This window comes from Aulonocara sp. 'chitande type north' Nkhata Bay, linkage group LG20 (genome assembly GCF_057382095.1).
Source record: "Aulonocara sp. 'chitande type north' Nkhata Bay isolate Kocher_YH1m ecotype deep benthic linkage group LG20, A_spYH_male_GT1.1, whole genome shotgun sequence".
Lineage (NCBI taxonomy): Eukaryota > Metazoa > Chordata > Actinopteri > Cichliformes > Cichlidae > Aulonocara > Aulonocara sp. 'chitande type north' Nkhata Bay.
The window spans coordinates 7436185-7460666 of NC_141363.1; the positions used below are offsets into that span (position 1 = coordinate 7436185).

General features: G+C 39.2%; 1 protein-coding gene across 13 annotated transcripts in view; it reads left to right on the plus strand.

Annotated features, from left to right (window-relative positions):
- ubr4 (ubiquitin protein ligase E3 component n-recognin 4) overlaps positions 1-23730 on the plus strand; it is a 55983-nt gene extending 32253 nt beyond the window's left edge. For 6 of the 13 annotated variants that reach the window (XM_086278468.1, XM_086278473.1, XM_086278475.1 and 3 more), the window contains 52 exons: positions 90-211; positions 442-553; positions 719-849; positions 1494-1671; positions 2101-2205; positions 2602-2757; positions 3146-3314; positions 3536-3740; positions 3823-3936; positions 4171-4380; positions 4469-4618; positions 4711-4938; positions 5376-5454; positions 5558-5800; positions 5982-6150; positions 6292-6436; positions 6733-6818; positions 6922-7009; positions 7325-7518; positions 7687-7926; positions 8016-8154; positions 8275-8400; positions 8569-8697; positions 8792-9141; positions 9379-9469; positions 9634-9718; positions 10457-10584; positions 10703-10832; positions 10945-11105; positions 11220-11329; positions 11686-11827; positions 12001-12082; positions 12221-12394; positions 12527-12648; positions 14771-14968; positions 15099-15179; positions 15323-15410; positions 16686-16813; positions 17032-17139; positions 18335-18451; positions 18578-18768; positions 18949-19122; positions 19219-19318; positions 19431-19649; positions 19730-19843; positions 20052-20194; positions 20314-20439; positions 20525-20719; positions 20904-21128; positions 21443-21533; positions 21766-21928; positions 22253-23730. In XM_086278468.1, coding sequence (XP_086134594.1) covers positions 90-211; positions 442-553; positions 719-849; positions 1494-1671; positions 2101-2205; positions 2602-2757; positions 3146-3314; positions 3536-3740; positions 3823-3936; positions 4171-4380; positions 4469-4618; positions 4711-4938; positions 5376-5454; positions 5558-5800; positions 5982-6150; positions 6292-6436; positions 6733-6818; positions 6922-7009; positions 7325-7518; positions 7687-7926; positions 8016-8154; positions 8275-8400; positions 8569-8697; positions 8792-9141; positions 9379-9469; positions 9634-9718; positions 10457-10584; positions 10703-10832; positions 10945-11105; positions 11220-11329; positions 11686-11827; positions 12001-12082; positions 12221-12394; positions 12527-12648; positions 14771-14968; positions 15099-15179; positions 15323-15410; positions 16686-16813; positions 17032-17139; positions 18335-18451; positions 18578-18768; positions 18949-19122; positions 19219-19318; positions 19431-19649; positions 19730-19843; positions 20052-20194; positions 20314-20439; positions 20525-20719; positions 20904-21128; positions 21443-21533; positions 21766-21928; positions 22253-22317 — 7619 coding nt within the window. In that variant the 3' untranslated portion in view covers positions 22318-23730. The remainder of the gene's footprint in view (positions 1-89; positions 212-441; positions 554-718; positions 850-1493; positions 1672-2100; positions 2206-2601; positions 2758-3145; positions 3315-3535; positions 3741-3822; positions 3937-4170; positions 4381-4468; positions 4619-4710; positions 4939-5375; positions 5455-5557; positions 5801-5981; positions 6151-6291; positions 6437-6732; positions 6819-6921; positions 7010-7324; positions 7519-7686; positions 7927-8015; positions 8155-8274; positions 8401-8568; positions 8698-8791; positions 9142-9378; positions 9470-9633; positions 9719-10456; positions 10585-10702; positions 10833-10944; positions 11106-11219; positions 11330-11685; positions 11828-12000; positions 12083-12220; positions 12395-12526; positions 12649-14770; positions 14969-15098; positions 15180-15322; positions 15411-16685; positions 16814-17031; positions 17140-18334; positions 18452-18577; positions 18769-18948; positions 19123-19218; positions 19319-19430; positions 19650-19729; positions 19844-20051; positions 20195-20313; positions 20440-20524; positions 20720-20903; positions 21129-21442; positions 21534-21765; positions 21929-22252) is intronic. The other 7 variants (XM_086278472.1, XM_086278476.1, XM_086278478.1 and 4 more) reach the window with 4 other exon arrangements.
- Positions 23731-24482: the final 752 nt, after the last annotated feature.

Genomic DNA, 24482 nt, shown 5'->3' on the forward strand with positions numbered 1-24482 from the left:
CACGTATTGTAATGCCCAACAGCACGAGTACATTTGTCTTCTATTCTGAAACCCTAGTCTGGAAATGAGTTATTTATTTTAAATTTAAGGTCTAACTCATGTGGAAGCAACAGTAAATGCCTTGGTAGACATCATCCATGCATACTGCACATGTGAGCTGGATTACGTCAATGTAGCCTCCAAAATCTACATGCAGATGTTACTGTGTCCTGTAAGTATATCAGTTTTATTGATCAGTCATTTTTATTTATCTTCTTCTCCTTGAACAGCATTTTAACTACTGTAGTTTGTACCTTGTCAGTAGATTTTTTTTTACATGGCTTTACAAGGGTGATAATAAGCAGCATGCCTATATTAAAGATTTTAGGCAATTAGAAGGAGCTCTTGCATGGATCACTGTCAAAGTCATGAGGTAACCAGTCTATATTTAACAATTCACAGGACACTGCTGTCAGCTTTTCTTGCAAGCAGGCTCTGATCAGAGTGCTTAGACCAAGAAACAAGCGACGCCATGTGACCCTTCCATCTCCCCCACGTTCCAACACACCTATGGGTATGTTTATTAATTAATTCAAAGTATTAATTGAATGTTACTAGATGTACATGAATATTTGATAGTTTTTTGGGGGCAATATTAAATATGATTTCTCATATTAGTTATCATTTTAACAAGGCTTTAGGGATCCTCTAAATGTTTGCGGTTGATCTCCTTTATCAGGAGACAAGGATGATGATGACGACGACGATGCAGATGACAAAATGCAGTCATCAGTGTTGACTGGTGGAGAAGAGGGTCGACAGGAGAGCCAAGAACAAAATGAAGTGGACCATGGCGACTTTGAGATGGTGGTGAGACAAAGAGCAGCAGTCTGTAGGCCAGGGGTGTCCAACTCCAGGCCTCGAGGGACAGTGTCCTGAAGGTTTTAGAAGTGTCCTTGATCCAATACAGCTGTTTTAAATGGCTAAATTACCTCCTCAACATGTCTTGAAGTTCTCTAGAGACCTGGTAATGAACTAATCATGATTCAAGTGTGTTGACCCAGAGTGAGATCTAAAACTTGCAGAACACCGGCCCTTGAAGCCTGGAGTTGGACACCCCTGCTGTAGGCTGTTTCTGACATTGGACTAGCATTTTTTTTAGACTGTTTAGAGACACTCATCGCAAAAGTATAAATGATCTTCCTGTTCCTGAATTATTCTGGATGCAGAGTATAATGTTGTAACATCGCAAAGATATATTTAAAGTAACTAACTAGCTCTGACGATGTCAAAAAGTTTGTAATTCACTTCTGTTCATTTATATTATGACTAAATTGTTTTTCTGAGCTCACACTACATAGACAATAAATATACACTGGAGTAACATTTTTAAAAGCCACTTATATTCCTTTCTTTGGCTTGTATGACCATCTTCAAATTTAAATCTTAGTTATCTATAAATTACATATGCTTGTTAAAATTTGGTAAAACATGCCTGTTTTTGTGCTTCACAGTCCGAGTCTATGGTCCTGGAGACAGCAGAAAATGTCAACAATGGAAATCCATCTCCCCTCGAGGCTCTGCTTGCTGGAGCTGAAGGTTTCCCCCCCATGCTTGACATACCTCCTGATGCAGATGATGAAACCATGGTAGAGTTGGCAATTGCTCTAAGCCTGCAGCAGGATCAACAGGGTAAGTGACCAGAAAATCCTAAATAAAGTAATAATTTTGTGACTAGTGTGACTGTGACTTATTACTAGTCCTACTCAGCATTAGTCTTTCCTGTCTATGCTGAAACTATTCTAAATTTCTTTAAACCTTGAAATTCATAGAGCCTTACAATTTTTCTTTTACATAATTGTTTCGAAGCTTTTTTGTTGTGTGTGTGTGTGTGTGTATGTGTGTGTGTCTATATCAGTTGCCACCCTTCAGAGTGATTTAAACCCTCATAAGTTATTCAACAAAATACAATTTTTTTTTCTTCCCCCCCCCCCCCCCCCCAGATTACGTTATTTGAATTGTTCTGATCTGCAAAACTTAATGTTTCACCCTGACACATTTTAATGGAAGTTTGGGCACTCCTAGAAGTCCGTCCTTAAACACAATTTTTGACATTTTTAGGCAGTAGCAGCAGTGCTCTTGGGCTTCAGAGTCTAGGCCTGTCTGGCCAGGCCCCAAGCTCCTCTTCACTTGATGCTGGCACCCTGTCAGACACCACTGCATCAGGTAATAAGACCATCTTCACGTTCAACCGGAAGCTAGTTTTTAATGCTTGCAAAGTCACTGTTGCAAGTCAGTTAAACAAACCTTTTTTTTAAAGTTCCAAAAATAAAATAACTTTTTATTTTTAAATTAAATAAAAGGAAATTATTATCATTAAATAATTTTATTCTAACTTGAAGCTCATAAGCTCATCAGTGATACAGCATGTAGTTGTACTGCTCATATCTGTAAGCTGGCCAATGTCAAATTAACCCCTATAATTTAATGCCACACTGGTCACAATGGGTTCGGTAGCACTTATTTTTGATTGTACTGCATGCTCTTTGCATTGTTGGTGCACAAGTATAAACTAAGATCATGTATCCTGGCCAGATGACCGCGGTGTATTTACTGTTACAGCTATTGCTATGATTTCAGCCCCGGCATCAGATGATGAGGGCAGCACAGCTGCTACTGATGGTTCCACATTGCGGACCTCCCCAGCTGAGCACGGCGGCAGCGTGGGCTCAGAGAGTGGAGGTTCTGCTATCGACTCTGTAGCAGGGGAGCACAGTGGTGGGTGATTTAAGTAAAACAGGCCAGTTTAATATTAAAAACATTATATATGCATGCCCCGAATTAGTGGTAGTATCTCAAATATGTAGGAACTTCTATATCCAATTCTTTTCAGCCCCGTAGTAAGTATTAGACTTTAAACTTCTTTAGACATTAATTTTCTCTAATTCCCAATAACCTTCTGAGAAAGGTAGCTCTAAGTTTACAGATTATAATATAGTGTGTCACCTTTCCTGTCCTTCCCTTTTCCCATGCCTCATTTTGTTGCGCTTTAAAGTCCTGAGGGGCAAACGTGACTCTTCAGTTTAAAATAAAACCTAATCCTTCCCTGTGTTACATTACCAGATTTCCATATTGCTTAGTTGCTTTCATTCATGCATTTGTATAGTGTCAGGTCGCAGCAGTGCATATGGAGACACAACAGCGGAAGGCCACCCCGCTGGTCCAGGCAGCGTGAGTTCCAGCACTGGAGCCATTAGTACCACCACAGCCCAGCAGGAATGTGAAGGCTCAGAAGGTGAAGGAGAGACTGAAGGAGACATTCATACAAGCAACAGGTCAGATTCATGAATTTGGATTATTTTAGGTTAACTTAAGGCTCCATGATAATGAACATCTGCCATGTGATGTGCTGAAGACTCATTTATACTATCTATGGATACCAACATGACCATAAGAAAGACAGATAATAATATTTACTTTTTATTACATTGTCATGAAAAGTGATTTATGCTTAATAGTTTAACCAGTAAAAAAATGTCATTATGTTTTTCATTAGGTTGCACATGGTTCGTCTTATGCTACTGGAGCGTTTGCTTCAGCACCTTTCTCAGCTCCACAATGTAGGTGGAGTCCAAGCTATCCCTTACATGCAAGTTATCCTCATGTTGACCTCTGACCTTGACGGCGAGGATGAAAAGGATAAAGGTGCTTTGGATGACCTGCTTGCACAGCTCATTGCCGAGCTTGGCATGCACAAGAAGGTAACTACTGTTTTGTCCTTTCCTCATTTTGTATCAGGCTCAGAATATTTTTGTTTTACTGAATCGTGTTATATCTCTGCAGGATGTTTCCAAGAAGAATGAGCGTAGTTCCATAAATGAAGTTCATTTGGTCATCATGAGGCTGCTTAGTGTCTTCATGTCTCGAACAAAGTCTGGATCCAAATCTTCCTCTGAGGTACAGTTGTACTATAATCACTATGTAGTGTGTAGCCAGGTTTGCACCTCTCTCAACAACTGCTCAAAATTGATTGCAGTCATTCATCACATCTCATTTTTGCTCAAGTTTCATATTATTATTAACATAACTTGTGCCATGAAGCTCACAGTTTCATGGCTATCATGCAACTTGATTATACTTTGTACATCATGAATTTTGAAGTCAGCTGTTTTCCCTCTTTTTGTCTTCTAGTCATCCTCCCTCATTTCCAATGCCACAGCAACCGCCTTGCTCAGCCTGGGTTCTATTGACTACTGCCTCCAAGTGCTCAAGTCACTCCTGGAGTTTTGGAAGAGCCAACAGGGTGAAGAAGAGCCAGTGACTGCCAGCCAGCTCCTCCGCACACACACAGCTTCCTCTCCCCCTGACATGAGTCCTTTCTTCCTTCGCCAATATGTTAAGGTAAGATAATCTCAACATAAAAAACGTAAAAGACTATTTATATCTCTCAAATTTTAACATTAACTCAATATATTGTTTTTGCAATCAGGGGCATGCTGCTGATGTGTTTGAAGCCTACTCCCAGTTGTTGACTGAAATGGTGCTTCGGCTGCCATATCAGATAAAGAAAATTGCTGACGCCAACCCACGTATCCCACCTCCTGTATTTGATCATTCCTGGTTCTACTATCTATCTGAAGTAAGCCATCATATAAATGTTTTTTTTCTTTTGTCTTTCCAAAAGAGAGAAATTGATCTCCTCATTTCCCCCCCCCCCCCCATTTTTCCCAGTATCTGATGATACAACAGACACCATTCGTCAGGAGGCAAGTCAGAAAACTGTTGTTGTTCATTTGCGGCTCAAAGGAAAAATATCGTCAGCTACGAGACCTGCACACTCTTGACTCTCATGTGCGCAGCATCAAAAAGCTTCTAGAGGAACAGGGCATCTTCCTCCGGGCTGGTGTAGTCACTGCCTCATCTGGCTCAGCCCTACAGTATGACACACTCATCAATCTGGTGAGTGTCTTGATAAGACAGTGTACCACTCCTGCATTACTCTGGATCCATTATGTATAAAACAGGTTTAGTTAGAACTTGTTTATTTGTGTTTTTATCCTTTTTTGTGTCTTAGTAAGCTGCAGTGCTGTGTTGAATTTATTTGTGTGTGTGTGTGTGTGTGTGTGTGTGTGTGTGTATGTATGTATATATATGTATATATATGTGTGTATATATATGTATGTATATATGTATATATATATATATATATATATATATATATATATATATATATATATATATATATATATATATATATATATATATATATATATATATGTATATATATATATATATATATATATATATATGTATATATATATATATATATATATGTATATGTTTTTTTTTTTTTCTTTGCTATGCTTTGCTGTAAATTGCTTTATTTATTTTTGTAGATGGAACACCTGAAAGCTTGTGCTGAAATTGCCACTCAAAGGACAATCAACTGGCAGAAGTTCTGCATGAAGGATGACTGTAAGTTGTTTGTGATTACTTATTTATTTTTGAAGCAACAAATGTTTTACACAAGTACTAACTATTTATGTCTCTGTCTTTGCTTTTCTTTTTTTCCATACAGCTGTCTTGTACTTCTTGCTCCAAGTCAGTTTCTTGGTGGATGAGGGCGTTTCCCCAGTTTTGCTGCAACTCCTCTCCTGTGCTCTGTGTGGCAGCAAGGTGCTGGCCAGCTCCTCCTCTACTTCATCCTCATTCTCAGGCGGAGGGTCTGGTAGTGCTGGACAGACAGGAGCCTCTCAGTCCTCTCAGAGCAAGTCTTCTAGTAAAAAGAGCAAAAAAGAAGACAAAGAGAAAGAAAAAGATGGTGAGAAAATAAAAAATGACTAGTTGTACTTCTTCGAAAATCAACTAGCGTAGAAACACATATTGGGTACTGAACTGGGCTCCAGTGCTCCTTTGAACCTGAACAAGATGTAAAAGTGGTGTAAAATGATTGGTCGATGAGAGTATCCTGAATTTAATTGTATATTGTCAACTGACCACAGGGGATGGTGTTGGTAGCCAGGAGGATCAGCTTTGTATGGCTCTGGTCAGTCAGCTTAACAAATTTGCAGACAAGGAAACGCTCATTCAGTTCCTACGCTGTTTCTTGCTGGAGTCAAACTCATCTGCTGTGCGCTGGCAAGCCCACTGCTTGGCGCTGCATATCTACAGGTATTGTAGAAACATACACCTAGTACATTGGGTAGTTTGGTCTAAAGATTAGTCTATTTAACAAAAGCTTAGGCTTATTGCATCACTTTTTAACAATTGAATACATGTATGGACAACCTGATATTGTTTGTACTTCCGCAGGAACTCTAGTAAATCTCAGCAGGAGCTGCTGCTTGAACTGACTTGGGCCATCTGGCCAGAGCTTCCTGCATATGGCCGTAAAGCTGCCCAGTTTGTCGACCTACTTGGTTACTTCTCACTCAAAACCCCTCAAACTGAGAAAAAGGTTAGATTTTTTTCTTTTCTTTTTTTCTTTCTTTAAAATCCTTTTCTGTATTTCATGCAGTTTTTTTTTTTTTTTTAAATAAAATTATAGTTTGGCTATTTTCTATATCAATTCAAAGAGGAATAATTCAGTATTTACAATTAAACGTTTAGTTTTTGTTCTTAAAGTATTACACAAGGGTTCATATCCTGATGCTTGTGTTTTTATTTGTCTCCACAGACCATAGACACCACTTTCATTATGATAGAAGATGAAATTGTTTTGTTTCTCTTATTTATTTATGTATTTTTCTCCAGCTGAAGGAGTATTCCCAAAAGGCTGTGGAAATCCTGAGAGCACAGAACCATATCCTGACAAATCACCCCAACTCCAATATATACAAGTATGTTGATAGATACTGAAATCGAAACATTCAATCTTATAACAGTGAGAATGCAACTATTGGGCATCATCTACATAAAATTACATGTGTTTTTTTTCTGCAGCACACTCTCTGGATTAGTGGAGTTTGATGGCTTTTATCTGGAAAGTGACCCCTGCTTGGTGTGCAACAATCCAGAAGTTCCCTTCTCCGTGAGTGAAACACACCCTCACACAACAGGCATATTCTTTTAAAAAGTGCACAGGCAGTCAAGCTAATTAAAATAATTTTTACATACTAGTAAATTTCACAGGGGAAGGCTTAAAGAGAGATGGTATTGGTTTCAGAATTTGAAAACCCCCTGCGAAATGCAAAACTCTTAGTATTAACTGTGTAACATAGCTGGTTAGTTAAACAATGATGAAATACAGTTATGTTGATAGAAACATCCTCTAAACGTAGGTATAAACAGTTCTCAGTATTGTTTTAAGCATAGTTTTTATTTTTATTTTATTTTCATCCACCAGAATATAAAACTGTCATCCATCAAAGTAGACACCCGCTATACGACCACACAACAGGTTGTCAAGCTCATTGGTAGCCACACCATCAGCAAAGTCACAGTGAAGATTGGTGACCTCAAACGCACCAAAATGGTCCGCACCATCAATCTCTATTACAACAACAGGACAGTCCAGGCGATCGTGGAGCTGAAGAATAAGTATGTCAGCAAAGAGCTGCTGTTCTTTCTTGCTTTTAGTTTTCATATTATTATGGTAAATTTTAAGGTGCAAAGATGTAGTATCAACTTGGAAGTTTCATTTTAATTTACTTTTTTGGCATTAATTAGGAGTCCTTAACTTTACTGTCTTTTTTCTTTTCTTTTTAGGCCTGCTCGTTGGCACAAAGCCAAGAAAGTTCAGCTCACCCCGGGACAAACAGAAGTGAAGATTGACCTTCCCTTACCTATCGTCGCTTCCAACTTGATGATTGAGTTTTCCGATTTCTACGAGAACTACCAGGCTTCCACTGAGACCCTGCAATGTCCACGCTGCAGTGCTTCCGTACCGGCCAACCCCGGTGTGTGTGGCAACTGCGGTGAGAATGTGTATCAGTGCCACAAGTGCAGGTGAGCCCTGTGTTTCCTCTGCGGTTCTTAAAGAATTGAAGACACTTTTAGATTTATTGGATTTTTACTATATGGTCGACACTTTTCAGGTCTATCAATTATGACGAAAAAGACCCCTTCCTGTGCAACGCCTGTGGTTTCTGCAAATATGCCCGATTTGACTTCATGCTGTATGCTAAACCATGCTGTGCTGTGGATCCTATTGAAAATGAGGAAGACAGGAAAAAGGTAGAAAAAAAAAAAAGAAGCCTCTTCTAGGACAAGAAAAACATTTAAAGGAATTGGTTAAAAATAGGCTTACCATTCCTAAAAGTCAGACTACAAAATGTTTTGTCCCTTTTTGCATAGGCTGTGACCAACATTAACACCCTGTTGGACAAAGCTGACCGGGTCTACCACCAGCTGATGGGTCACCGGCCTCAGTTGGAGAGTCTCTTGTCTAAAGTCAATGAGGCAGCACCGGAGAAGCCCCAGGTCAGTCAAGAGGGACTGAAAGAGCACTTGACCTAAATAAGCACAGCTTGTACTAATGCAACCTGCACATGCTGCAGAGATCATTTATGTTTTTCTTCAGTCTCTATTTTAGCTCTATTTCTACAGTTTTATCTAACAGTATTTTCTCTTGTCTTTTATTTCTTTCAGGATGACACTGGAGCAGGAGCAGGACTTGGTGCATCCTCTGCTAATGTGAACAGATACATTCAGCAGCTGGCTCAGGAATACAGTGGAGATTGCAAGACCTCGTTTGATGAACTCTCCAAGATTATACAGGTTAGGAAGAAAATGCAGTTAACTTTCCTGATATCTGTACCCTTGTTTTCTTCCTGCTCTCATACAATTGTGCCCCTTCCTTCTTTGTTTACAGAAAGTGCTTGCATCTCGTAAAGAGCTCTTGGAGTATGACCTACAACAGAGAGAGGCTGCCACTAAGTCATCTCGGAGCAGCAGTAGCCACCAGCCCACCTTCACCGCCAGTCAGTACCGCGCCCTCTCTGTGCTGGGCTGCGGCCATACATCCTCAACCAAGTGTTACGGCTGTGCTTCAGCTGTTACAGGTCACTGCATCACACTGCTCCGCGCACTGGCCACCAATCCAGCCCTTCGGCAGATCCTAGTCCTTCAGGGTCTCATCCGTGAGCTGTTTGAGTATAACTTGCGTCGAGGTACAGCAGCCATGAGGGAGGAGGTGCGCCAGCTGGTCTGTCTCCTCACTAGGTATGTCCTTTCCTTCACATATTTTCATGTGACAATTAATTGCCTGACTTCAGTTCCACATATAAGCAATGATAGTATTGTAAGTTGTTGGAACGATAACATTGAAATCTCAGCTTTTTGCTTTTTAACTTTCTATGTTAATACACGCTGTATATAATGGTGTTTCATTGTCATTTGGTCTCCTGTATCCTTACATGTTTTTGTTTTTTTTCCTTGCCTCTCTATCTTTTGCTTCAGAGATCACCCAGAAGCCACTCAGCAGATGAACGATCTGATCATTGCCAAGGTGTCAGCTGCCCTCAAAGGTCACTGGGCCAATCCTGATCTGGTAGGTCTCAGAGGTCATACTGAAAATAATTTAAACCCAACAAACATTGTTTTTGTGGGGGGGTTGTTTTTTTTTTTTTTCCAGAGTCGCTGTGACTATGAACTTTACTATAAAGAGCTCCGATTTTAAAATACACACACTGTTTTTTGTTTTTCCCCCATCAGGTTAGTAATTTGCAGTATGAAATGCTGCTGCTAACGGACTCCATTTCAAAAGAGGGTGGATGCTGGGAATTACGGTTGCGTTGTGGTAAGCATTAATAATATACTTCAATTATGCCGTGCATTGTTTGTCTATAACAATTAATAAATTAAATTAATAAAATATGCATATGATATATTCTATTGATGGATCATTTGTATGGATAAGGCAGCGGTCCCCAGCCTTTTTTGCGCCACGGACCAGTTTATGTCCGACAATATTTTCACGGACTGGCGGACGGACAGGTGTCGCGGATAAATACAACAAAATAAAACCAGTACCGGTACCACCCCCCCACCCCCCCCCCCCACCCCCCCCCCAAAAAAAGATTTTTTCATAACACACAGAAAAAGACCCAGGGAAACTATTTAAAAAAAACTAACGCTAAAAACAGATAGAAACCCTGAAAACCATAAATTTCACACCCGAGCCTCAACTCTCGGTACCAAACGACTGGTCGATGGCCCGGGGGTTGGGGACCACTGGGCTAAGGGACTCTAAATTTATAAACAGTTCATCCAGCTCGGTCAATCCTGGCCAGAAATTTTGAGAGAACAATTTATTTATTTATTTATTTATTTATTTAGGTTTGGTTATTTTTGTCTGACCAAATCAGTCTCGGTCTACATAGGGTGGTATTGATTAGACACCTGGAACTATCGCTTCTTCTTTTTTCCTCTAATATTATTTTGAAAGAGGTTTTGTTGGATTAAAGCAGTTAAGAGTCTTCGACTAATAGTGTTGTATCTTTTGTTTTGTTTTCCCTCACTCCTTCCCCATATGTAGCCCTCAGCCTGTTCCTCATGTCTGTCAACATAAAGACACCGGTAGTGGTGGAAAACATCACACTGATGTGCCTGAGAATCCTGCAAAAGCTGATTAAGCCCCCTGCTCCCACTAGCAAGAAGAACAAGGTAAAAAAAAAATTTGCTGCATGTTTAAAATAGATAAATATAAGCATATCTGTTGTGTCGGTTACCACTTGGTTGTATTATGCCACCTAACAAAGTTATGTGTGTTTTCTGTTTAAAGGATGCTGCCATTGAGTCTCTGACTACAGTCAGGCCCTACAGTAATGAAATCCACGCCCAGGCCCAACTCTGGCTCAAAAAAGATCCCAAAGCATCTTATGAGGCCTGGAAAAAGTGTCTTCCAGCAAGATGTAAGTATCATGTCTGAACGGTTTACATTATCTGAGTGTCACAGGTTTATTCATTTATTGTATTTAATGAAATAGGAGCACTCAATAAACTTCTCATTGTTGTCTATCGCAGGTCAGGAAACGATGTCAAAACCTCAGGGGAAGGCTGAGTTACGGAAACAGTATCTACTTGAGAAGTATGTGTGGAAGTGGAAACAGTTCATGAGGTCTAGAAAAGGAGAAGGCCTTTTCCCGCGCCTGCTTAAACTGAGCCACAACAACTGGCTGCGACAGGTAATAATTAAAAAATAAAAAATCAGAAAAATGTTGTTTGCTTTGTTGGTTAGTTCACAAACCGGTAAATGCAATTTCTTAAAAAAATGCTAACTTTAGCTCTACTTTTTGCAGGTTCTTTTCACACCTGCCACCCAGGCTGCAAGACAGGCAGCTTGCACTATTGTGGAGGCACTTACCACAATCCCTAGCCGCAAGCAACAGGTCCTGGACCTGCTCACCAGGTACGAGTCTCAACAGAAAGCCATAAAATCATGACATGCTCTATTTTGAATTTCATATACATAAATTAGGTTGATAATTCCAATGAATTTGGATATGCTTAGCAATATAGCATAACTAGTTAAAGATGAATAGCTCTTATCATGTATTTCCATGATTTTATATTTGCTGGAAAATGAATTATCGGGCAGAAAAATAATATTATTTTAAATACTTTACAGATAAAGTGTTAAAGAAAAATATAATTCTGTGCTTAATAATGAAAGAAAATGCATCTCAGGCAGCTCACTTATTGCATAGTTTCTCAAGCAAAAGGATGAAAACTGTTAAAGTGATTAAAAAACTGTCCTTCTTTAAGTTATCTGGATGAACTGAGTGTCGCTGGAGAGTGTGCAGTGGAGTATCTGGGTCTGTACCAGAAGCTGATTAAGCCAACACACTGGAAGATTTATCTGGCTGCCCGGGGAGTCCTGCCCTACATTGGCAACCTGATCACCAAGGTATTATTTTAACGTTCAAAGAATGTAATTTTATAGTCAGATAAACACTGGTGTTTTTAAGTTAGTATCTTCATAGTCCTGTTCCTTTCCCAATTTCAAACAACTGAAGTGTCACTAGATCCATTAGAAGTGCTCCTATTTCAGTATCTTATCTTGTTTATTGCTATGATCAGGAAATAGCCAATCTGTTGGCTCTAGAGGAGGCTACACTGAGCACAGACTTGCAGCAAGGCTACGCCCTGAAGAGCTTGACTGGTATGTTAGTTTCCATCTTTAGATTTTCAGCATATATACAGATTGAGTGGTACAAATTACTTTTATATCACAAGTAAAGTTGCAGCTAATTCAGACTTTCCTGAATCTTCTTTTTTTGGTTCTGTGTGTGTTTTTTAGGTTTGCTGTCATCTTTTGTCGAAGTGGAGTCCATTAAGCGGCATTTCAAAAGTAGGTTGGTCGGCACGGTTCTTAATGGTTATCTGTGCCTGAGGAAGTTGGTGGTTCAGCGAACCAAACTCATTGATGAAACTCAGGATATGCTACTTGAGATGCTGGAAGACATGACGACAGGTGGGCATTGACAATAATTATAAATTTAATTATGTTTTTAAAAAGATAATAATATTCTTATTTGGTCAACTGAATATTGTACAAATTGTGCTTAATATTTTTTTTTATTTGTATGTCTTGTATTGTTTATAGGAACCGAGTCTGAAACCAAAGCTTTCATGGCAGTGTGCATAGAGACTGCAAAGCGGTACAACCTGGATGACTACAGAACACCTGTGTTCATTTTTGAGAGACTTTGCAGCATCATCTACCCTGTGAGTTGCCTTTACCTCGATTAGAGCTGCAACAAATAATGTCTTAAATTTTAATATAATGTTCACTAATTTTCACTAAGTCATACAAGTAATTTTCATTTGACTGAAGGCTTTCAAGTGCAACATCCTGCTGCTTTCTTGACATTTGAGATTAATGATCAAGTAATAAGAAGTAATTATATACAAATTGTTATATTATATACAAGTATTTGTATTATATACAGATATATTTAGATTGAGTGTAGTTTGTGTTTTAACGTTCATTCTTTGAGTTGTGAGTAAAGATGAAGAAGTGACGTGCTTGTGTAATTTTGGAAACAGTTTTGAAGCAGAATTTGTTTTAATCTGGAGTAGGGCTGGGCCATATCATACCGTTCAGGTAATACCAGTGTAATGTTAGGCAATGATAAGAAAATGAAATATCGCAGTAGAATACGGGTAAAACGCGCATGCGCAGTGCCTTTGTTTTCATACCCACATGGCAGAAAAAGCATGGCGGCTACGGAGAATGAGAAGGGCGAAAGCGGATCGTTGAATGACAGATGAACCAGAATTGGTTTATAGGTGCAACTTCAGTGGTGTGGAACTGGTTTGGCTTTCGTCTGTCAGATGCACACCAAAGCACTATTTTGTAGAGCATGCAAGCAGGCCGTTGTTATTAACGTGTTTTTCGGTAAATAAGTCGCTCTTAAAATCCTTTGATTTTTCTGAAAAATTGACAGTGCCCAATATAATTCTTATGTATGAATTCTGGTTGTGCTTACTGACCTCGAACTGATTTATGTGCTACACGGCGCTCGAAAACCTGTCAAAAAATGTTTTAGTACAGTTTTAGTACTAAGCTACAGAGCTGCACCGCTTGACAGATTGTCGGAGCATTACAGCTACCGTAGTCAGGAGTCTCCCGGAGTGATATGTACTGCGCTTCAACATAATATTACTGTATTGTGTGTATAACCTCTTTTTAAGTTTTGTGGATATGTCGGCCAATTTCCACTGGAAATGCCTTTTGGTTAAACTGTCAGCAAGGATTTGCATTTGCACTGTTAAATTTTTATATATAACTTTAATGCACATAAAAAAAACAGCTGCTTGTTTCAGAGCAGGGCGATATGACCAAAAATATTTATCACGATATACATTTGAAAATTTGCGATAACGATATAACTGACGATATAATTGACACTAGACAAAATACTTTACAACTCCACAACTTTATTAGTGCAAAAAAAAAAAAAATCAATGTATTTTCACTTAAACAAACAGCTTTTTTTAAGTGCATTAAAGTTATATAAAAAATTAACAGTGCAAATGCAAATTCCTTGCTGACAGTTTAACCAAAAGGCATTTCCAGTGGAAATTGGCCGACATATCCTCAGCATAACCATGTATAATATCCACAAAACTTGAAAGAGGTTATATACACACACAATACGGTAATATTATGTTGAAGCGCAGTACGTATCACTCCGCGAGGCTCCTGACTACGATAGCCGTAATGCTCCGACAATCCATCAAGTGGTGCGGCTTCGTAGCTTAGCAAAGTCGTACTGAAACATTTGACAGATTTTCGAGCGCCGTGTGCCACATAAAATCATTTTGAGGTCAGTAAACACAACCAGAATTCATACATAAGGCACACGGGATTATAAGGGGCACTGTCGATTTTGTGCTTTGTTGTGTATCTGACGGATGAAAGCCAAACCAGTTCCACACCACTGAAGTTGCAGCATTTTTACAAACCAATTCTGGCTCATCAGTTTCATTTAACGATCCCCTTTTGCTCTTCTCATTCTGCGTTGCCGCCATGTGCGTATGTAAACAAAGGCACTGCGCATGCGCGTTTTACCCATGTTCTATCGCGATATTTCATTTTCCTATCGTTGCCCAACATTACACTGGTATTACCGTGAACGGTATGATATAGCCCAGCCCTCGCTTGTTTAAGTGAAAATACTTTTTTTTTCTTTTTTTTTGCGCTAATAAAGTTGTGGAGTTGTAAAGTATTTTGTCTAGTGTCAATTATATCGTTATCGCAAATTTTCAAATATATATCGTGATAAATATTTTTGGCCATATTGCCCTGCCCTAATCTGGAGCATTTGTTTCATTCACTATCTAGGAAGAGAATGAGGTGACAGAGTTCTTTGTGACGCTGGAAAAGGATCCTCAGCAAGAGGACTTCTTGCAGGGTCGCATGCCAGGAAACCCCTACAGCAGCAACGAGCCCGGCATCGGTCCTCTGATGAGGGACATCAAAAACAAGATCTGCCAAGACTGCGACCTGGTGGCTCTTCTTGAAGATGACAGTGGCATGGAGGTAAAGTAACCTTACATTTGAGTTGCTTTGAAGGTTTCCTTTTCTTGTGAAATTATAAAAGGTGACACAGTTCAAGAAAAAATTACCAGATGTGTTTTTTGTTTTGTTTTGGGTTTTTTTTGTTTTTCAGCTTCTGGTAAACAACAAAATCATTAGTTTGGATTTGTCAGTGGCAGAGGTCTATAAGAAGGTGTGGTGTCCTACAAATGAGGTGAGACTCACATTTTCTATGAATTAGTTACACTTTTACAAACATTTGGAATCATACAAATTGTCATGAAATGCTTACAGTCCTTTAAAGAATTAATGGTACTGAGAGCCCACTGACCTTGTCTCCCCACCCCCCCCAAAAAGGGTGAGCCAATGAGAATCATCTATCGTATGAGAGGACTACTTGGAGATGCTACTGAGGAGTTCATAGAGTCACTGGATTCAACTACAGGTTTGATTTGCTTTTAACTTGGTGTGTCTTCATAATTAGGGTCAAGTAGGGCTGCTCAATTAATCGAATTTTAATCACGATTACGATCTGGGCTTTCAACGATCATTAAAAATGACTGAGCCGATTATTAGCCCCTCCCTCATTTATCCGCGACACCTTAAAGGCCGTCTGTGAAAATATTGTCGGGCATAAACCGGTCCGTGGCGCAAAAAAGGGTGGAGACCGCTGATTAAGAGGACCCGAGGGAAGCTCGGAAAGCTAAGCAGAAGTTATTTGGAGAGTGACTGCCGTTGCACACTATTTTATATATATTTTTTTAAAGTTATTGTTAACCCTTTAAAGCCGGTCAGAGCAGCACGCTCCGTTTTGCGTAACTATTTTTAAATCCCTGTAGAACCTGAACCGTGTAAGCTAGCGCAATAATTTGTTTTGCATATGAAACCGGAGGAGTTGTACTTACATCTGATGCCATCAGCTTGTCCTCGGTCACGGTTTCGTTCCACATATAGCTTTGCAAAAATTGCATAAAAAGCGCTTGCAGGAACAAAAACATAATATTCCAGAAACACGCTTCGCCGTTCCTATCAGCTGTTCGTAACACTTCCCACAGTGAAATGATGCACCTGCTGTTTTCTTTGCAAATTTGCATCATAGGATTGTTTTTTGTTTTTCCTGCAGTATATAAAAATTGCTGTATCTCCAAAATAAAACTATGAAGACACTCAAAATAAATTTCCTGTGGTGGGAAACTATTTTTTTGCAACTTTATTGTATTTAAAGTTTTGAGGGATAAACCTCTTAAATTTCTCCAAGTAGAAATATATGTAAACAAAACAAAAGCGATTTTCAATTTTTTTGTAGTTTATTGCACTTTTTTGCAATTTATGTAATTACTATGGACTTAATGCATACATATTATTAAAATATGGGCTATAACAGTTGTATTGATGTATAGCAACTTGAAATGCTCCCACAAATGGCACTACAACATGTAAAAAAATATATATATATAAGCTCTGGTGGACTTGGTTCTATGGTAGGTCTTAAAGGGTTAAATAAATATCGTCAAATAATCGTGATCTCAATTTCAGTGAAAATAATCGTGATTATCATTTTTGCCATAATCGAGCAGCCCTAGGGTCAAGCTTGTTCTCGTTTATGTGACATCTACCAGGTTTTGCCCTTAATATAATTATTGCTGTATGTATTCTTGGCCATCATATGTACCTGTATGCACAGAATGAGATGCAAATGTTTTAATTGACCTCGTTACAGATGAGGAGGAGGATGATGAAGAAGTGTACAAGATGGCAGGAGTGATGGCACAGTGTGGAGGACTCGAGTGTATGCTCAACCGGCTGTCTGGAATCAAAGACTTTAAACAAGGAAGACATCTGCTCACCGTAAGACAGTATTTTTGTGTCAGAAAGCGTTTTGAAATAATACCATTCTTTATTCTCCAGTCATCAATGTAAACTGTAATTTATTTGTAATTTTGAATTCTTCTTTGAATTAGTAAAAACGAATGCTGGTTATCTAGAATATATATGTCATTATTATTTAGAATTAAATTCATATAGTGCCCTAAATTAGAATTAAAACTTTTTTTTTTCTCCCCCAGGTTTTGCTGAAGTTGTTCAGTTACTGTGTGAAAGTGAAGATCAATAGGCAACAGCTTGTCAAACCAGAGATGAACACACTCAATGTCATGCTGGGAACTCTAAACTTGGTGAGTCTTATGCTGATTGTTGTGATTCAGTTTCTAGATTGTATTTTTGTGTGTGTGTGTGTGTGTGTGTGTGTGTGTGTGTGTGTGTGTGTGTACACACACACACACACACACACTTTGGTGTCACGGTTCGATATTTTTTCGATACAAAAAATGTTCATGCCTTTTTTAATTTATAATTTTAATAAATGACAAATGTATATTTTAACTCAAAAGTACAGTTTTTAAATTTAATGTTGCCAAAACAACAAAATAATAAAAAATAAATAAATCTATCTGATTGAGAAATCACTCATCTTTGTAAAAGAGTTTATTACAGAGAAATGGCTCTTTCCAAAATAAAAGCTATACTATACGCTTCTTCTGGGCTATATTCTCAGCAGCATATTAAACATATCAGGTCCCCATAAGGAGAATCATGTGCTAACGGCTGTCTAAATGATTTGGGTAAAGTTTGCGTGCTTGTTGTTTTTGTCTGCTTCCACTTGTCTTTGCACTAGGATGATGTCGGCGTAAATGTGCAGTCATATTCGTTGTGTTCCCACTAGTGCTGTCAGCGTTAATCTCGTTGAAATGACCTTAACGCCACAACACGGCAGATCTCCGTTAACGAGTTACCGCGGATCGCCCCGTGTGTGGGGCTGGATGGCATCAACACGTTAACAAGCTAACTGTGCTAACGCGCTAGTTCCCACCAATTGAGCATTGCGTGGCACATCCGACATACTGTTTTACTTTTGTCCATGACGCGCTTACCATCAGGGTCATACTTCACATGAAAACCAAAATAGTTCCAAACGCCAGATCTGAATGAGGGTGGGGGAGGTTCAAATTCGGCTAGCGTTGAGGCAGTTGCCATGTTGCAACGAGCTTAACTTTTGTCTTGCTAGCTTGCGCTGCGCTCAGTGGATCTGCGCTCGACAGTGCAGCCTAGGCAGAGTAGTCAAACGCAGATCCACTGAGCGCTCAACACAGACAGCATCATCAGAAGAAAAGTTGATAAAATAAATAAAAAAATTTGTATTGTTCGATACATATGCGTACTGAACCTAAAGCACTGTATCGAATGGTTCAATATCGATACAAGTATTGTTGCACCCCTAATATATAGATATAGATATATAGATATAGATGGAGAGATGGAGATGGATAGAGAGAGAGAGGGAAATATTTTTTTATGTTATTTTTCCTTCAGGCCTTAGTGGCAGAACAAGAGAGTAAGGATAGTGGTGGAGCCTCTATAGCAGAGCAAGTCCTGAGCATCATGGAGATCATTCTGGATGAGGCCAATGCTGAGATTTCAGAGGACAAGGTAACAATCTGAAGCTAATTTTATCTTCTGCTACAATCATAAAATCATACCCTCAAAAAGACCTTTTAATTCCGTTTTTGTGTTTTGTTTAGTTTTTTTAATTAGAAACTGTCTTGTCCTTTGCAGGGTAACCTTCTCCTTACAGGAGACAAGGATCAGCTTGTCATGTTGTTAGACCAGATCAACACCCTGTTTGTGCGCTCCAACCCCAGCGTGCTCCAGGGTCTTCTGCGCATTATTCCATACCTGTCTTTTGGCGAACTAGAGAAGATGAGGATTCTGGTGGAACGCTTCAAACCGTGTTGCAACTTTGACAAGTGAGCACTCAGCTTTTACTTACTAATAAGCACATGAAGACTTTAAAGGGGCTATTATTTTACATTTTAATGGATAAATCGGGCTAATCTTTGTAGGAGAACCATGCTCCTATGGGCACTTTTATAGTTAATTTAGTGAAATTGACTCTTATTTTTGTGTTTGTGTTGTGTTTCTTTAAGGTACGACGAGGAGCATAGTGCTGATGACAAAGTGTTTTTGGACTGCTTCTGTAAAATCGCTGCTGGAATCAAAAATAACAGCAACGGCCATCAACTGAAAGATCTTATTCTGCAAATAGGAATCACACAGAGTGCACTGGACTACATGAAGAAGCATATCCCAAATGCCAAAAAGTAGGTCTCTTGTAGGTAAATATTTTGTATACAAGTACAAATGCAAGATTTTTTGTTTTTAAACCTCTTTTTTGTTTTTCTGAAATCTCTCATCAGTCTGGATGCGGATGTTTGGAAGAAATTCCTCTCTAGACCTGCTCTACCCTTTATTCTCAGACTTCTCCGTGGTTTGGCTACCCAGCATCCCCCCACACAGGTACAGAATGCTTTGAATATTAGACTAAACTGGAGTCAACTCAGACAGTTCTTTTTGTAAACACATGAACCTGTCTCCCTAATATAGCTGAGTGTCATCTTCTTTTGTCTAGGTGCTCATAGGCACAGATTCGATAACAAACTTGCACAAGCTGGAGCAGGTATCCAGTGATGAAGGCATAGGAACTCTAGCAGAGAACCTTCTAGAGGCTCTGAGGGAACACAGTGACGTCAACTTGAAGATTGAAGCAGCCCGCAGAGAAACCAGAGCTGAGAAAAAGCGTATGGCTATGGCTATGAGGCAGAAGGCTCTGGGAACTCTTGGCATGACGGTATTTTTTTTTTTTTTTTTATTACCACAGACTTGAATTGAAATGTGGATTTTATTGTAAGCTTTATGTTTGTCTTTCAGACCAATGAAAAGGGGCAGGTGGTGACAAAGACTTCACTCTTGAAGCAAATGGAAGAGCTGATAGAGGAACCAGGCTTGACCTGCTGTATCTGTAGAGAAGGTTACAAGTTCCAGGTATAAAAGCACATACAGGATTGAGGGAAGTTTGACATTATTTAACACTGAAGACATCTGGTTTTGGAATCCTATTTAAAGTATCAGTAGCCAAATTGTAGATAATTAAAATGACACTCTTATCAGTCTGATTTGCTGGTTTTCTTGGCATGCTGAAATTTGTTGTTGTTTTCAGTTCTCATTTTCATTCTGGTTTCTCTTTCACTAGCCAACCAAAGTCCTGGGTATTTACACTTTCACAAAGCGTGTAGCCTTGGAGGAATTTGAAAACAAGCCTCGCAAGCAGCAGGGTTACAGCACTGTGTCGCACTTTAACATAGTCCACTATGACTGCCATCTGGCAGCAGTCAGGTAGCTACAAACACCAGCATTTACTCTGTGGTGATGTTTAGAGTACCCCTTACATTCTTTCTGCAGCCCCACTTTTCATTTTTTTTGTAATACATGCCTGTTATTTTTACTTATTTTAGGCTGGCTCGTGGGCGAGAGGAATGGGACAGTGCTGCTCTCCAGAATGCTAACACCAAGTGCAATGGTCTGCTTCCTGTGTGGGGGCCACATGTGCCAGAATCAGCTTTTGCTACATGCCTAGCAAGGTTAAAAGAAAAAATCAGCATAAATTAGAGAGAACATTTTCTTCATGTGGCACAATTTCTTCAACCAAACTCTTTTACTGCACAGGCACAACACATATCTTCAGGAGTGCACAGGCCAGCGAGAGCCCACATACCAACTCAACATCCACGATACCAAACTGCTGTTCCTCCGCTTTGCTACTGAGCAGTCATTCAGCGTGGACACAGGAGGTGGAGGTCGGGAGAGCAACATCCACCTCATCCCCTATATCATCCACACTGTTCTCTATGTCCTCAACACGTATGTACATTTTTGATGTGCACAGAAAACACTTGCTGACATTTACTCAATATTGATGCTGAGGTGATACATGTGTGGGACTGTTGAGGCTTAAAATAAAACACAAATCCAAAGTTTGATTTTACAGCTCATAGTTCTCATTCCCATCTCACCTTATTTCACTTTGCAAATTCTGTCACTGTAGTACAAGGGCTACGTCCCGAGAGGAGAAGAACCTGCAGAGTTTCCAGGAGCAACCATGTGAGAAATGGGTTGAAAGCTCATATGAAGTTGAAGGGCCCCACTATTACACCATCCTGGCCATGCACATCATGCCACCCGAACGGTGGAGAAGTTCTCGTCTGTACTTCCTGCGGAGACTTCTGGGCACTGCGCATGCCCGTAAAGTCTCGGCAGCCTGTGCAAACAAGTATGAGACCTTTCCTTTCCTGTCTCCATTTGTTTTACACTCAATGCAGGGCACCTTTGTCTGTGATATTAATTAAATCCTTCAAGCAGGGAGCAGGTTCAGTACCAAATTATTAATTTGTTTGCCAATAATTCCAACAGGAAACTTTTACACTAGTGTAATTTTATTTTGAATACATCTAAGACATGTGAGTATTGACCAGTGAAGCAGGTCAGAGTTATAAATTTAAAAAGAAAAAGGAATAACCATTGAATGTTGTGTCCATTATTTATCTCAGAAGGTCTTCATCCACATCTTCTCTTATCTATTCTCAGGCTCACAGATAAAACACCAAAGGAATATGCAGTGTATCGCTCACCTCTTCTTTTCTGGGGCCTGGTGGACCTGGTCTACGACATGTTCAGGGTAAAGTATTTTGCCTGTCGATACTGTAAAACGATGGTATTATGCTCTTTCAATTTTGGGGATGCTTTGTAAAAATAGGAGTCATTACCTGTAAATACAGAATTCAGAATGTTGTTTGTTTGTTTGGGGGGTGGGTGTTTAGGGACATTTTCAATCTAATGGGAACATTGACATTAGACAAATAGATAATATACTGTAATTCCCTCTTCTGCTCTTGATTTTGTTTTTACAGAAGGTACCAACCAGCAACACAGAGGGCGGCTGGTCCTTCTCACTGGCAGAATATGTCCGTCACAATGACATGCCCATCTATGAGGCCTCCGAGCGTGTGCTCAGGGCTTTCCAGGATGAACTCATGCCCGCTGAATCCCTGTCAGAGTTCTTTGATGTTGTAGGTCAGTATGCACACACACACACCTATGTTTCTGGCTGATACTATTCTGATACTACTTCTTTTTAGACAAAATAAATCATCTCAGATAGAGAAAGCCCACAAAAAAGAACGTTTTGGTAGTGAAATTTCAGTGAAATCCATCTCAAATAAATGCCGTCAGTGAATAGGGGATTTGCATTATTCAGTGCAGAAGTATAAACAAGCTTCACAGTTTATTTTCGTCTTCTCTTGTGCCATTTTTCTTTTAATTTACGACACTTCTTTTCTGGTGTGAATAATAAACTGTGGTGTTGGTCGAATGTTACTATTAAACTTTGTTTTTCAGGTCTCCTCTCTGAAATTCCAGACCCGGACCTCTTCCTGCAGGATTTGTTGAACTCTTTGCCCTAATGGCCAACCTCAAACCACAACCCCTCAAACACAAAACGCCCCTGCAATTATCATCTGGACACCTACCAGCTGAACAAAAATTTACTTTTTACACACTGATATTCACACAGTGTATACACCACGCTTCCTACTTAACTCCCACTCCCATATGACATCTTCAAATGATCTTTAAGCAGAAACTATGTGTAGTTTAAAAAAAACAAAGAAAAAGAGAAAAGATCCATCTCTGTAAAGTTTAACACAGAAACACCATGCTGTCAAAGGTTGGGGAGGGCACACAAAACAGAATTTACACTTTGATTCAAACTCTTTCAGACTAGAGTTGAGATCACAACTTGTTTTGTTTCAGGAAGCTTGAGGGAAAAATGAAGCAGGGCTCTGCCGACCACCCAGCCACAACCATTCACATCTGTCACCATCAAGGCATCTGTCTCTTTATGATGCCATAGATGATCAAAAAAAGGCCAGCTGAATTTAATGATTCATGTGAAAAGAAGAAATAATAGTTTTTTTTTGTTGATGGGAACAGCCTACGAATTCTGTTTTGTTGTGATCCTATCTTTTGGCTTTAAACTCCTCCCCCTCTCTTTGGGGTACAATAACTAAAATGTTTTGGGTATTTGACCCACCACCTATGAAGAGCGGCATTTGATTTTAACTCCTTTTCCTTTTTTTTGTTTTTTTTTTCTTTCCATTTTTGTTGTGCTTTAAGTTTTTTTTTGGTAAGGGTTTTTTAAAATGGCAGAAGGTTTCACTGTCACATGGTTGCAAGCTAACCTGTCCTTTTCTTCTGGGCTTTTGCTGTTTGATCTTCATGTAGAGTCTAACTGGAATTTGAGTGACGGACAGGGAAACAAAAAAGCAGTTTGGTTTTATTTTTTTCTTGTATCGACCTTGGAAGCAAAGAGGGGGAAAGAACAATGAAGTGTTTTATTTTCTTCCACAAAGCTATGCCTTGGTGATGAAGTAAACTTTGGATTGATGAAAACATTTCCATCTGTTGCAATGAAACACCAGACTTGTCTAAATGAATAATAAACATAGACCTACATTATATCCTTTACACTTTTTCTCTTTTGACTAATTATTTTTATTTTTTTCCCTCTTGAGCCTCTCTGCACTCTTTAATTTAGGTTTTGGTTTTCCTCAGAATTTCTGGAAACACACACGTCAGTTTCCAGAACAGATTTCTGGAAAGCAAAGTCTCACTTTTACCCTCAACAGTTGAGCAAACTTTGAACTTACAGTTATTACAGAACCCTTGTACTCAAGAGTTGAATGCATGGTGTGGAGTTCACCCAGTTTCTCGTCAATTCACCTATTCCCGCTGCTATACGATGTTTAACTGTTGCTGAATGTCTGCTTTTTGAATTTAGCCTATGATTAATAAAGCCGTAATAATTCCAAATCTGATTCAGGGTAACCTCTTCTGTTCCGGCTGGTTTCTAGATTTGGGGGGAAAAAATATTAAAACCTGCACCTTTGTTTCCTTTAATCTTTTGACAGTGCTCATAACACTGCTGTCTGTAAACATGCACAGAATACAAATGAACTCTAAATAATGTGGAAAGTGTAGTTTAAATTGGATCTCATATCTATTGGATTGATTTAGTCTTTGACGGTTTCATTAAAATTAATTTCTTCACATTTTGCTTCAAAGGCGACATTTTCTTAGAACTTCTTTAGGTGGTCTTGAGAAATAGTTCCCCAGGCTCTCTGAAGGTCTGGATCCTGGATGCTTCGAGAAGCCTGGAGAGCTGTTCCTGAAGACTACTTAAAGTATATCACAAGAATGCTCCCTAATAGTTTAGACGAAGAATAGGAAGACTGTTACAACTGCACTGTTTTTCCTCTTTATATATTTGCACATTTCAACTAACTGCTGCACCTACTTCCAAGTTTTTCAAGCATAATGTAAAGAAATGAAGGGTGGCTAGAGACCTTTTGCGCAGCACTTTACATCAATCAGTATACTTTTCATTAAAAATGCAGGCATGTGCGTAGTGGTGTAAGATGGTAAGTCCCCAGTCTGATTACTTCCTCTTTTCATGCACAGAGGGTTAAAACTCCAGAAATGTATTTAAGAACACTTTTATAAAAGTTTGCAGCTTTAAAGCAGAGCTCTGAGAATTTATGGTTGAATAATTGTGGATCACATGTGAAGT